General features: G+C 50.5%; 1 protein-coding gene across 1 annotated transcript in view; it reads right to left on the bottom strand.

Annotated features, from left to right (window-relative positions):
• Positions 1-14,723, bottom strand: part of CDH23 (cadherin related 23) — a 216,835-nt gene that overhangs the window by 78,683 nt on the left and 123,429 nt on the right. Inside the window, exons 11-13 of the mRNA XM_087764332.1 lie at positions 13,980-14,168; positions 5,229-5,378; positions 4,261-4,419 (exon numbers count right to left, since the gene is read on the bottom strand). Coding sequence (XP_087620458.1) covers positions 4,261-4,419; positions 5,229-5,378; positions 13,980-14,168 — 498 coding nt within the window. The remainder of the gene's footprint in view (positions 1-4,260; positions 4,420-5,228; positions 5,379-13,979; positions 14,169-14,723) is intronic.

Here is a 14,723-nt window from a genome sequence, read left to right as displayed (position 1 = left end):
GGCACGAACACACACCCCATGCCTTCCCTGCTCTTCCCAGCCAAGCATCCTCTACCGCACATGAGGGGCACGGCTGGTGCCAGAGCCCCAGCACATCACTGAAAGGAGAGGAGGGGATGTTGGGCTGAACCCCCCGGCTCCGCTCTTTGTTTGGGGGAGCTCGCTGGAAGCTGGGTTGGGTCTTGGTGACCCCAGAAGCAAGGCCATGTTTTCATAGCTTCTTCCACCCAAAAAAGTTTCCCAGCTGAAAGCTCCATCTAGTGCCAACGCCCCCACCTGCTCCTCCCTAGCAGGATCATCCCCTGCCCAGCACTTCATCCCAAAGCAGAGGGCATTCCTTCTGGGTCTCCACACCTCAGTCCCAGCTCCCATGCAATTGCTCTTCTCCCTGCACAGGGGATTTGCCCTGGGAATGTCACCATTCATGCCAGACCTTGCTTCCTGCAAGGCTTGTACTAATACTGTCAGATAATGGCGTGGATGTCAAACCACGCCCTTTTATTTGTCCCTCTCTGCAATGGATTTATCCTCCATCTGGTCTGAGATTTGCAGATGCATCTCTAGTCTAAAAACTCATCCTCTTCTCCAGCTACTGGGCTTCTCAGCAGGGCTGGAGATACTCCCTTTTTTCCTGCTCCTCTTACCCCAGGAAAAAACCAGTTGTTGGGACTTGCTTTGGAAGATGTTTGCTAATCCCATCGCAGGCACTGATCGTGGCTATGGCAGAAGAGCGGCCATTCATCCACCCTAGCACTGTCCTTCCCCAGGGCTTCCTATTGCACACAGCCCCATGCCGGAGCCAGCACCCTTGCTCACCGTGCCTCTCCAGGGCACAGCCTTCCATTCCAGTCTGCTCCCCACTATTAGGAAAGCCAGCACCCATCAAAAGCCACAAGCTGCCCAGGCAGCACTTGGCTGGGGGTGTCAGAGCCCCGGTTAATTTAGGGTGCAGTGTATGTTCTCCATGCCTCTCGTTCCTGGAAGGCATGAAGTTATACCGGCTGCCTGCTTGCTCGAGAAGTGTGAAATTCTTTCTCTGACCTTTTCTGTTATGTTATTAAAAGGCGTCATAGCCAGTTGTTTCAGAAAAAAAAAATAATATTTCAATATCTTTTGGTAGCTGGGGCAGAACTTGCCCATATCTTCAGGCTGAGCTCTGGTTAGCCAGTCCTCTGCCTGCACCTCCCTGCTTCACCCCAGCCTTGCAGAAGGAGTGTGCTGCTGTGCAGGACCTCTGAGTCTCTCCAGCCTGGCTTTCCCCTGCCCAGAAGGGCCTGGGACAGGGGAAAAGAGGAGTTTGCATTGGGAGAGGCTACTAACAACTGCAGAGCCCCAGACAGCCCTCTCTCCTCTTTGCTCAGCTGTTGGGTTGCAACGCATGCATAACTCCAAACTGCAATGATTTATGTTACAGGGCAACCTGGAAGCTTTGAGTGGACTAAGGACCCCTTCGTGCTGGTCTCTGCAAAAGCAGACCCACAAGCAATCTCTGGCCTAAGGGGCTTATCACATGGGTAAAGAGCACGGAGGCAGGAGAGAAGGCTGCCTTTGGGTGTATTGCAGGCTCCCTGCACACGACAGGAGCCGTTCCCGTGAAGCCTAGACCCTCCAGATGTTCTCATGCAAGCAAATGACTACCTGAATGTATATGATAAATGTGTCTCACGGACAGATTAAACAGATGGATGGATGGATTAATGGACAGAAAAGAAGACAGAGGGAATGCGAAATAGAGAACAAAGAGCAGACAAACAAAATCTTAGAGGGTGGACAAGGCTGCACTGTGCCAGGGAAGTAACCAGGATTTGCCCAGGAAGCCGTAGGGGTGCCTATCCGAGCTTATGCATTTCTGGGCAAAGGGAAAGAGGCAGAGAGCGGAAAGCAGGCAGCGTCCCTGCATCCCTGCTGGCTGCCTGCACTTTGGGTTGTTTTACAGTTGATTTATACATGTAACAGGCAATGTTTCTCTGCTGTCACTGACATTAGGAGCTGAAATGCTGCAGAGACGAATGGCCATTTGTCACCGCAAATGAAGTCTGCTTGTTCTTTTTTTTTCCTTTCCATTTTCAGCTGGCCAAGCAGAGGGCAGCAGAAAGGGCGGCAGCGAGGAGCGTGCTTGCTTGGCAGGGCAGGCTCACTGCTCTTCCCAGGTCACAAAGGAAGCCCCTTCCCCTCGCCTACACCCACCCGACCACATGCAGCCAAGGGGGCAAGTGGGGAAGCGCTTGCTAGCAGGTGGGCAGTCAGCCCAGGCTCTTCTGGGCTGCTAGGAGGAAATTCTCCTTCCCCGGGATGTCGGGCTGGGCAGAAGACCAGCTGTCTCCCATTGCCTCGGCCCCCTGTGGTTTTAGCTGCAGGCGCTGCTCTGCCCTGCCAGCTGTGCTTGGCCACCTCTGGCAAGGACTGGTGGGAAGCCTCCTGCCATCCTTTGGCAATCGCTCACCCAGCCCACGTGCTCCCCTGTTCATCCTGATCTCGTAAACCTCCTGATTTGCCCTTAGCACCCTGGAAACCCCTCACCCCTCCAAGTGCATGGCACAAAACCTGCACTTATTTGCACAAAGGGGCTTTTTGCAGCACTGAGCAAGGGGGGAGCCAACAAAAGTCCCCTTTCAGGAGGACATCATTCAGCGGCCACCAAAGAAGTGGGCACTCCATGTGGCTGGCCAGGCTTTCTTCAAAAACCCATCCCTAAGCCCTGTGGGTGAATACCCATAAAGAGCTCCTGGGCAAGCAAAAAAGAAGGAAAAAAAGAAAAGGAGGAATTTATTAGCAAGGAAAGCAGACTTCTTGTCTGTGGCACGTGGGACAGTTGGAGAGGCATGGCATAGACGGGCAGTGCCGTGGAAGCGAGCAGAGGGCTGCATCTCGAAGGCGAGCAGCAGCAGCAGGAGGAGCTGGTACTTTATGAGGGTTGTTAAAAGTTTGGGATCAGCTGGGAGGGCAATCTGGATTTCAATGCTAATTGCATCCATTCTGATTTATCACAGAAGATTCAACTCCTGGCATTTTGCGTTCACTCTGAAATGCTGGCATAGCTGGAAGTTGGGGAAAGAGGAGACGCAGTAACAATCTCATTGTTTAGTGTCTGACGGCCTGACTAGCTAAACATCTGCTTGAAATATTAATAACTGTCAGATGGGAACAGCTCAGGGGCTCTATACAGTTTCACACCATCTGTTTGTAGAGTAAACACACTTACGCACAGGCGCATACACCCAATCCTTTTGTCAGAGCTTTTATTCTCTGGATCAGCATGCCTGTGCGGGTGGGCGACCAGGGCTGTGTCCCAGGAAAGCGGGGGCAAGGGGGGTCAGAAGGGCAGCAAATTAATCTATGACTAACGATAACAGTAGTAACGTGCCCAAAGCCTAGCAGGGGTTTTGATGCTCCCCTCTTTGGTATTGCCTTTCCCCAGCGAAGCTTTGCTTCCTATTTAGATCATCCTTCAGCACAGGATTTTGTACTGGTTCTTGCTGTGCCCCACATTGGCACTCACATTGACTGACATCGCCCTCGCGCCCTGGGAAATGTGTCTTCTTGCCAGGAATTCTGGGTGCTCCCACCAACCCACGTGGGAGGGACGAGCCCTATGGAAACGCTCCACTATCGTCACCACCTCTGCTGCACCACCGTTCTGCTGCCAGCCATTTAATACCACGCTCTGCTAAATACAGTCATTCCCCTCTTTTTCCATCCTTCACCCTTTTATTGGCTCAGTTGACCTCGATTTGGTTGAGGAAGATGGTGCTTCCAAATGAAGCAGCAAGAAAACCCACACTGAATGATAAATGTCAGGTGTTCACTCTCACCGATGAAGCGACCAAGTTTTTTGAGTATCAGAGCATCTTTTCCAATAAGAAGTAAGCTAAGAGCGAGGCAGCAAATACGTGTTGGGACACAAGCCATGTACACAACTGAAATGCTCGGTGGATCCCATGCCGTGAGGAGGAAGAGGCAAGACCATGACCACTGGGACCAGTATCTGCAGGACAAGCTGCTGTCTGCAGATGAGACCTTTCAGTGCAGGACTGTCCTCAAGCTCATGGTGAGGTGGGAACCACACGCATGTCTCCCAGAAACCAGGAAAGGTCAAAGCATCTGCTTGAAAAGTCCATGGGAGGGCTACACCCCACTCCACCGCCAGCATCTCTCACCACTCCCTTACCAGGCTCCCCAGCCCGTCCCTTGGCAATGGGCACTGCGGAGCCACGCGCACGCTGAGGACATAGGAAAGAGAGGCAGGTTGCTCCTACTCACGTGGACCTGGAGAACGGTGGTGCCCACTGTGGTGTTCTCAAAGAGGCTGACGTTGTACAGGGCCTTGCTGAAAATGGGGCGGTTGTCGTTCTCGTTGATGAGGTTAATCTTCACACGCGCAAAGCCGACATGGTCCGGGACGCTCTCATTTGCAAAGAGCTGGGCATAGATGGGAAGGGAAAGGGAGGGTTGGAGACACTGTTTGCAAAGCTTGGGAGAGTTATCTATTCTTCTTTAATGCAGAAAACAACACTCTCCTGAGCTCCCTCACCAGATGAGCCAGCTCAATGCTAGCCACCAAAGCATGGATGCTCAAAAAATACAAAAAAGCCCCTTCCCTCTTCCCCAGGAGCTGCTCAGCTCTGGGTGACCTCAGCCCTTGGGTGAGCCAAACACTCTGCACCACCTGCCCTGAACAGCCCCAGCCGCCTCCTGGCAAATTGAGGAACCAGCACCTGCCACCCCACTGCAGCCTGGAGCAAGGGTAGGAAGGCTTTTGCTCATCTTTCTCCACCAGTGGTATGAAAGCCCCCCTGCCAGGACTAGCACCGCCGGCATGGTATAAGCCTGCTTTGCCTTCCTTGTGAATTTACAGCTTGGGCAGAGAGTGGGACAAAGCTGGAGCAAGAGGGTCAGGAGAGCTGTGGTGCCTGATAGGTGAACTTAAAACAAAGTTTTATGCTCTATAAAGCTTTTATGGCCCCGTGACATAGCAAGGGGGAACACACTCTGCTTAAGCTCTTGCAGCTGAGCCTTTGGATGTTGGAAAGAGAAAGAAGGTGCAGAGCAAACTTCTTCCCCACCTCCTTCTTTTCTTTGTTATTATTTCCATTTTTTGGCCATTTTATAATGCTCCAGAGTTTCACAGCATGGATTAGACAGAGAAAGAGAGAAGCCTGGTTAATGGTCACTCTTAGGTCACTCTTAAAAATATGGATGTCCCATAGAGCACAGGGGTGCAGCCCTACCGAAAATTCATAGCGAGGAATGGTCTCAAAGTCCAGCGGCACCGCTACACGGACACGGATGTCTGCCTTCCCCTGGATGGAAGTTGGCGAGATGATGAAGTGGTTGGAATTGTTGCCCACGAGGTAAACCTCAAAAATGCTGTTGGGTCCCTGGGGAGGGAGAAAGGAAGGTTGACAGTGACAAAGGAGGAAGGACATGGTGCAGCCGCTGGGTAAGGCTGCGGGCACCCTGGGGGCGAGTACAGGACAGAAGCACCAACCCAACTGCAAAGCCTGTGCATCGGACGCAAACCTGCCAGTGCCAGCAGCTTGGCTGCAGCCCTTCACCTTTGGACATGTAAAAACAGATACCATGCAATTACCAGAGATGCAGGGGAGCGTTTCTCTGCTTGTGTTTGGTTAACTGAGTCATACAGTTCAGCACCGACCTTAAGCACTCTTTGTTGTGTTTTATATACACATACTGGGTGTACAACGCATACGATTTCTATAAATCTTCTTTTCATGTGCACCAATTTTATACAAAATCTATGTGCACATGAAAGAAATGCATCCCTGGGATAAACCTGCACAGCACACAGTTGGAGGGAAAATCCCTTTTACTGTTTCGAGATCCACGCACCACACAGCATATCACACTAGCATTTCATCACCTCGTGTTGGGGGGCACAGCATGAGTGCCTCTCCCAAGCAGAGGGCTCTTTCCAGTAAGACAGCTCGAAATGGGAACTGGAAAACTCCTACTCTCCTAAGACCTGGCTGGCAAAGCAGCAGGACCACCGATGTACTGACAGCAGCATTTTGGGACTCCTGCTCCGGGCACGGCACCCCTTCCCAAAGCACAGCCCAGCAGAGCACGTGAAAAGCAAGTTCAGAAGCTGCCAGAGCTGAATTTCCAATTTTCCCTGAATGACCTCCCTCCTATCAGAAAAAGGGACCAATTAAATGCACGAAGGGGCACTAATAGCAAAAGCTGGCTAAGCGTGACTGCCGAGAGCTGGCGACATGAGCGGAATCCCTGCTTGCCCTCCTCCTCCCCACACCCCCTGGCAGCCGGCAGAGCAGGGGACAAACTGAGCATCTCCAGCGGACCCATATGACAGGAGCAAGCCCCAAGGGCACCCACTGCCCCAGGAGCCCAGCAATGCTCAGCTGGTGGTCAATGGGAACAAAAGGGACCAGTCTCAGGGCAGACTTGGCTCCTTCCAAAAGCTGTTTTGCTGGCAAACTGGGACGTGCCAACCCCGGCATGAATGAGGGATGCTCCCTGACACCAGTACACAGCCTGGGAGGGAGGGAGCAGAAGATACAGAGAACGGCAGGAGGAAGCATCACTCCCCAAGCTGTTATTTTGTACTCTATCCTTACGATGCCAATTTATAACAAACGACCATTTTCCACTAGCAACAAAAAGACATTTAATTGAGGAATTTCTGCCCAGCTCTGCTGCCGAGCCCTTGGTGTCTCTCCTGGGGCCCAGTGCCCTCCCCGCAGTACACAAAAGCACCTTTTGTGGTGGCAAGATGCGAGGGATTTTCTTGGAAGCTGGAGAGGAGTGAGTTTGTTGGAGGCATGAGATAAAAGTTGAAACATCAAAAGAAACCCAAGTATTTGTGGGAAGAGAGCTGGGTGGATTAATTCCCCTCTAGCTGGGGAAGGAGATCAGCCTCCAGATACCCACCATCCCTAATTAGCAGCCCCTTGAGTGCCTCAGTCTCCTCATGTGAGGTCTGGAGAAGGGGAATACATCTGCCTCTCGGGAGGGCTGCTGCAAGTTGCCATTTATATAATTATTCAACTATTTATTTTTTTGTTTCTGCCCCCATGCTGCTTCGCTTGCTCCTAGTTCCCGGAGCCTGCGAGCCCCCTGCAGATGGCTGAAAGCAAATCTGAATATTCAAGGTGTTATCAGCTGCCCAGCAGAAGGGGCTGGCTCAGCCTGTCTCACAGCTAGTACCCCCGCTCCAGAGGAAGCCACGGGGAGCTGCTTACATTTTCCTCACCCCTTCCTACCTGCTCCTGCCACCCAGAGCAAACAACAGATCTGAAATGTGTTTGTGAAGAACAAAACCAAACACTGTCTCCCCTGGCTCGCAAAGGTCCTGGTGTGCAGTGGTGGGCTCACGGCCGAGCATCATCTCTTTGCGGTGCCGAGGATGAGCATAGGATACATGGGTGTGCTATTGGTGCACAACCTGCTTTACCTGCTTGTTTCCCCCCTCCAGCCCCTTACCCACCAGCTCCTGTATTGCTTGATGTTTTTCCCATTGCTGAAAACAAATTGGCTCCTTTGCCTTCCTTTAGAGGCATAAATTAACGAGCAACCTGCCAAAGCTTAGCAACCCTACAATAATAAACCCGTCTGCATGCACCCTCCATCCGAAACAAATTGAGCCATAAAGAAATGGGCTTCAGAGGGAAGTTCGTTATTGCACAAAGCCGGGACACGGCCGCATGTTTCCCAGCTTGTCTCATCCCGTGCCAGCACACGGGGCCAGCACTCGCCGTGGCTCGAGGCTGCTGCCCGCTGCCTCCTTCCCAGCAATCAAACCTCCTCCCAGCCGTAGCCGGCGCCGCAACTGATGGAAATTTCATGTCAATTCAGCTAAAAGACAATCATAGCTGCAGTTGGGCATAATTATTACTTTGTTCTTCGCGTGCATATTCCTCCGAGTGTGTAATAGGAGCCGCATTGTGTCCCTGCTGCCACAATGCCAGCATCAACCTCATGCTGATACCTGACTTCCAAAAAAGCAGCCGCTGACTGATCTACCCCAAATGCTTCGTATTTGAAAAATTTGTGATGAAACAGTTTGCCAGCCCCATGTGCACAATCCCCCTCTTAATATTTAAGGGGGCTGAAGCAGAGGGGAGACCATCCCTGGGCACAGCTAGCACAGCACGGACCGGCAGGCAAGGACAGGTGTGTGAGATGCCAGGAGGTGGGTACACGTGTTCCTCTAGAGGCCCCAGGCACCATGTGGGACCTGCTCGGGCACCTGCTATGAATCATGGCCAAAAGTCTGCTCTCCCAGCCTGCAAGACGCAGTCACGAGGCACGGTTCACCATGAATCAGGGAACACCTTCTCACATCAGGAGGCCAGGAGCAGCCACATCAGCTGTTCCAGCTTTGACTGAGGATGGATCACAAGCTTTATCCCTGCTTTTTCACCCAACATCACCCACTGCCTTCATCCATCACTCCTGCTCCCACCCAGCCCCTTCCTCATGGGAGTGCACGTGGAAATGTTTTAGAAATTATTCAACCTTTCAGCAGTCAAAGCAAGTGTTTAGCATCACTTACCGATGGCTACACAAAAACTCAAAGTAAACAAAACAAAACCCTAGACAAACAAACAACCCTTCCTCAACCGTACCACTCTGAAATCACTGTGGTGCCTAGGTAGGTTGGTGGCCTGCAATCTTTTTCAGCACAAAGTGAGCTAGATTTGGGAAAAGCAGCCTGGCATCCTCAGTTTTCTTCTCTTTATGCTGACTCGGTACAGGGCTCCCTTCAATTCCTTCTACCCTAGCTCAGCTGCAGCTTGCTTTTCCAAAATGGAGAGCCCTGCCTTTCTGAAGCAGAAAGTCCAGCATAACTCCAACTTTCCTCCCAGCCACTTTCTAGGCATGGGCTATTACCTACAAAACGCTGAGGAGTGTTTAATATCCCTCATTCTGGCAAGTTTGCAAAGAAAGGAAAGTGCTAAGAGTTCAGGAGTGGTGGAGGAGGAAGGAGAAAAAAAAGAGTTGGTTTTTTTTTTTAAAAAGCAATTAGTGCTTCTTTGTACGGCTTGTATACCTTATGCCTAGTTCTAGCTAGTCAGAGACAAATAATGCTTAATCCTTCCTTTGAAAACACACGGCATAAAGAGAGTTATTCTCTCCACCCACTTCAAGGCATTTAACTCGAGTGCTCCGAATAACCCCTCTGGAGTTGCCTGCCTCTCTCCCGCTGCCCAGCCAGCCAGCTGAGGCTCCCAGCACCCACTGTTTGCTCCCAGCACCCATTGCTCACCCAGCACCCAAGCACAACAGCATCAATGACCCATTCGAGGGCTCACTGCGCATGGGTGCTTGTCCCCTGCATCCCTAAGGACCTCACTGGGGTTGCAGGTGATGCAGGATACATGGAGCAAAATGTTCCCCAGCCTTTCCAATCCTCCTCCCCACGCTGGCAGCCCTTTTCTCCCTTCTTTCTGTCCATCCTAAGTGGCAGTCCCTGCCCGCTCCCCCGTTCCCAGAGGAGTTTTCTCCTTCCCCGCTCTCCCCAGGTTATCTACTGAATTCCACACACGCCTGCACAGACGGGATCAATCCGAGGCTGCCTCGCCTTCAGCTTATCTCTGCTCCAAATGATTGATTTTCCCTCTTTAAGGGTAATTTGCTGGTGAATTCCATGTATTGCAAAAACCCCTGTGAAATCTAATTCAGCCCGACTGGCAGCTGGCACTTTTGGGAGAGAATACTCGAGTGCTGTCAATTCCCCTTTACAGTTCCTTGCCGTGTAGATCATATTTATAGTCCGCGTGCCTGTCATATGCATATATATGCTACGGATGATTCATATATTGCACCTGCACACGCATGGGCACATACGATATCCCTGTGAGAGTCTCTGATGTAGCTTTATGCAACAAATACCATGTATTCCCATGGCCTGGATTTTCTTTTTTTAAATTCCCCATTTATCTTCCTCAATATGCTTATTTTGGAGAATTGTTTCAAAATGATTTTAAAATGTCAGACCATCATACTTGTGCCTTATACAGCCTCTGCCCTTTTCTTCCTCTTCAGTCAACCACGTCAAGGAAAATCAAGTGAAAGCCACGGTAGAAGAGCTGGTTTCTCTAGCGTGCCCTCGGAAAGTACGCTGCCGTTTCTCTTAATATACCTCTGTGGATCTTGCAGTGATAGGACGCTCAAATGGGGGATGCCCTGAAGGATGCCCTGCTCCTTTTCCTGCATGGCCAAGCCCTTGCCTTCTCCTTAAAAAACTGCATCAGGCTGTAAAATACCATCAAATCCAGAAAGGATATCCATGTCCCCCACCTCAGCCAGCCTTGGAGCAGATGACCCTGAGCTAACCAGCCCTCCGAATTAATGCAAACTTCTTCCACAGGCTTGGTGCTCTTGCTCTCAACCTGGAAACAAACCTTGCTGCAAAAGTGGATAATTCAAGGCTTTAATCTTCTGTCTCATACACAGGATTTATTCGTCCCTGCTGATGTATCGCAACGTGAATAAGAGAAGAATCCAAACCCAGCCTGGGAGCGTATATACATATCAGTCTTCTGCGGTATCCCGTTGAGTATAGGCTCAGTCTAAATACTGGGAAACTTTCACAGGTTTTCATAAACAGCTCTCAAATGGCTTTTGAAAGGTATTCAAGTGGTTTGCTGTCTATCTGTCAGAGAGAGAAACTCAGCTACACAGAGGTTAATGCTTTTTTCTTGGTTCAGAGAAGGCTGGGTCCAAAGCCCTGTACAAACCCTGTGTACCAATTTCTCTTGCATTTAAGTGTTTTTAATAAGCCGTAGAGAACGCAAAAAGAAAAGGCAGCACACCCAGTTGAACACCTCTTGGCTGCCTCCTGTCTGGGGTCATCTCAGCTCAATCCTCTTGAGATGCTCCCCGTCCCACCTTGTACCCTCCAGCCAGCTCCTCTTGGAGCAAGACCATGACCACGTTTGAGGGACGGCAGCTGGGAGTTTGCAAGGGACAGGCTCAGAGGAATGCGTTTCTCCTTGGAGGCACCCTGCTTAGGCACCTGGTCTGAGATGTTAATGCCAGCCTAGCTCCAGAAAGGCACTTAAACACAGAGGTAAAATCAAGCGCATGCTTTCAAGCGTGGTCTTGTGTGCAACATAAATACATTTTTAAGTGCTTTGTTGAATCGTTTAATCTAAGTCCTTCAAAAAGCAATCATTTAAGTTTGTGCAAAACACACCAGAAGAAAGAAACACCAAAACCCCACCATTTAAAAAGACCATGTGGGCCTGGTTACAAAACACCTTCTTGTTTAATGGCCTTGGCAGCCCACGCAGTGTGTTTTAAGGGCCAGACCCACGCGACACTCCTTTCCCCAGCTCTACAAAGACACAACCGGGGTGCGATGGCAAGCAGGTTCCCCAAAGCCACCCAACCCCACGGGACCCCTGTGTGGGGCAAGGTTCAGGCGTGGGCTTCTCCATCCAAGTAGGACCTCAACAAGTGTGAGGGCCAAAGGAACAGCGTCAAAATTTGCTGAAGGGGCCAGAACGAGGCTGGATGGCTTGGCTCAAGAAAGAAACCAACCTGCCAAGGGAGTCTCCCAGGACTTAACGACATAGGTTGGGAGGCAGGAGACAAAACTAAAGCAAAACGATCTTCCTGAAGACTCTAGCTTTGATTTGATGTGTCTCTATCCATCTGCTCTCATTTATTTATTTAGCTGTTCTCCCTGGAGACGTGTATAGTTCTCTTCTTGTTTTCCTTTGCCCCTTACACAAATGAATAGTGTCATCTCCAGTGTGAAGGCCGTGTTGGTGAAATAGCTTCTGTCAGCCACATCCTCAGTCACATCCCTGCCTGAAGACCTTGGCCCTCGCTGTCCCATCCTTCTACCCCTGCACCCACAGAGAGCCGAGAGAGCCTGGCATCATCTCGGCTACCTCAAATCCAGATGGTTTGTAAAAGCCTCGCAACTCTCATGAGGTACTTGAGCATCCAAAATATCACTGTCAGGCAACCATCTTGCCTTTCTGTAAGTTTTGTAATAAAAGTTTGGGGGTCTTGGGACTTCTACAAATACACTGCCTGGGAAGCAGTGCTAGAACAAGCCTGGCTGCAGATGCAGTCCCACTTCTATCTCATATACACCTTTTTCACCACCCGGGTATCCTCTCCCCATTTTTTTCCCCCAAAGTGCTACCTTGATGGTTAATCCACTTGCAAGCATCCATGAGGGGAAATAAGAAAGATCCACCACAGGATAATGCAGTAAAAAAACCCTCCAATTGCTTATAACTTTCCTCCCTCCAGATATTCCAAGACATCAGCTCTCCTGCGCTTCTTATCAGTGAAAATAATGCTACGGTCAAAGCAATCCGTGCTAATATGACAGTCTCCAAAGACGTGTACAGTAAAACTCCTTCAGACTCCCTTAGCGCAAGAGGTCCTCTCTCAGCAGTTTTAAAAATCTCAGCCAATTCTTCTGGGGAAATCTCAGGAAGTTAAAGAAATACACCAAAAGAATTAGTCTATTTTTTGCTGGCGCGATTGGGAAGGCAAGGCTATTTTTTATTCTCCCATTTTAAAATTAGCAAGGCTGAAAAGTGAATTCTTGAATGGGAGTCACTCCAGTAAAATGAGCTTTTAACCAGAAATAATGACAGATCCTTCATCCTTCTGGCACAAACAGAAGTGTTACAATGCCCTTCAAGAACGGATCTGCTGACATCTCTCAGAAAGCACAACAGCAGCTCTATTCAGAAACTATCCTAAGCATCTGTCATATCCATATCTTCTTTATTAGCAATTGACATTTTCAAGAAAAAACAGTCTCTTTATCTGCTCATCTGCACCTCTTCAGGCTGAACTCGTAACTCTTGGATGGCGACACCATGTCACAAGTAGATTATTAGTTCTGTGTCATAATCAATTCACATGAAAAAAATGGGATTTCTGGGTGGCTTTGCGAGACTTGGTGAACTCCACCCAGGGCAGGGGAAAAGCAAATGTACCATTTCAGCCAGCAAAGGCATCTTAGAAGATGCATATTTTAATCGACCCACAGGGATTTCAGGGGGTGGGGGGAGATGTTCCATTTCGTATTCCTCGGTACCATCACATCGTTTACCTGAAGCATCAGGAAAACACCCTGGTGATGCCATTTATTTTGAGAAACCCTCTCCCTCTTGTTTCTTGCTCGGCCTGAAGAGGAATAGGGACAGCAGGAGCCTGTAGCCTCAGCAGCCAGAGCCTTTCCGAGGGATTTCGGAAAGTTCACCATGAGGTGTCAGCACTTCTTTGAAGCAAACACGAGGCAGCGTGGCAGGGTTGGAGGGTACCGGCACACAGAAGCAGCCAGTCGTGAACTGCACAAGTCAAATAATCAGAGTAATTGAAGGCTGCAAGCCCAGGGCTGGAAAACATGCTGCAATCCCTGTGTGGCACGGACCGGCACCTAACAAATAGGAGCTCCATTAACACGAGGGAGGAACAAGCCTCCAGTGCTACCAGATCATTTGCAGTGATGAGCTGGTATCCCAGTCCCTCCACGCTTCCTCCAGCCCCATGCTAGCAGGCATCTCTTACCTCGTCCCCTGACAGCAGCAGTACACGTCCCCACCAGGGCAGAGAGCCCCGGGGCTCCTTTCCTTCCCCTCCCTGGCAGGTCCCCTGGGAGCCCTGCAGAAAACCTCCTCCCTTTCTAAAACAGACTGGCAAAGGACTGCCTGACGAGCTCTCGGAAGCAGGCGAGAATCAGCATCCCGCACAATCCTATTTTCTGGCTCTCAGTGGCCGTGCAATCCTCACTGCACTAAAGCACATGCTGTGTCTGCACTCTGGGGAGGGTGGCTGCACTCGGGGGACCGAGCAAGTGGAGCAAGGGCAGCAGTAAGAGCTGAAAAAATGGGTATCGGGACATAACCATGCACCTCATCACAAGTTAATCGGTGACTTATCCTTCTCTGCACCCCCAAAAACCACACCAGTGCTACCCTGCAACAGTTGGACAGAAGTGCCCGCGGCGGTGGATGCCTCACCTCGTCTTTGTCCTGCACCTGGATGAAGAGGGGAAGGGCAAAGCCCACCTGGGCCAGCTCCGGGATGGCCACACTGTACTCCGAGCTGTTGAACTCGGGCGCGTTGTCATTAATGTCAATGACTAGGATGTTGAAGGTGGTGGTGACAGTGGCATTGGAGGGTGTGCGGTCATCGTTCAGCTCTGTCCCCTGCAAGGAGAGAAAGCAACAGGGCAGCCTTCATTTTTCAAAGAATAAATGTAAAAGAAAGCGTGCGTGCCATGATTAGAGACTCTTTTGCTTCCTCCACCTTGCCAAGGAAGGATGCTCAGTTGGTTCTGCCATTGCTCCTTAACCTTTAGCACCTTTCCACACTGCTGACTCATTAACACAGATGTTGACCCAGCTCTCCCACCACCCACGCTTCAGACCTCTTTGCACTCTTGCAAACCTTTGCAGGGGTTTAACATTTCCCTTGGGGTGGCTGTGGCCAAGTTGTCACTTGCCCCTATCATGCAACGGGTTGTCAGGACTCAGAGTCAGGCTGGGGGATGAATAGCCGATTTCCCTGCCACAAGCATTTAAAGCAAAAAATTGCCTTGTGAGATGCGAGGGACAGCCCTCAAAATAAGGGAAGCCATGATGGAGCAAAGAGCACTCCTATTTTCTCCTCTGCCATCTCCTGAGGTGGGACCAGGAGCAGGGAGCTAACCACCATAGTACTACTGAAGGGACAGAAAACTAGGGCAACAGAGGAAAACAAGG

The sequence above is a fragment of the Nipponia nippon genome, unplaced genomic scaffold (assembly GCF_047370975.1).
Source record: "Nipponia nippon isolate SJK-2023a ecotype South Korea unplaced genomic scaffold, ASM4737097v1 scaffold_3, whole genome shotgun sequence".
In the NCBI taxonomy this organism is placed as follows: domain Eukaryota; kingdom Metazoa; phylum Chordata; class Aves; order Pelecaniformes; family Threskiornithidae; genus Nipponia; species Nipponia nippon.
Note: the sequence above shows the minus strand (reverse complement) of the source record. Positions and strands in the feature narration are given on the sequence as shown.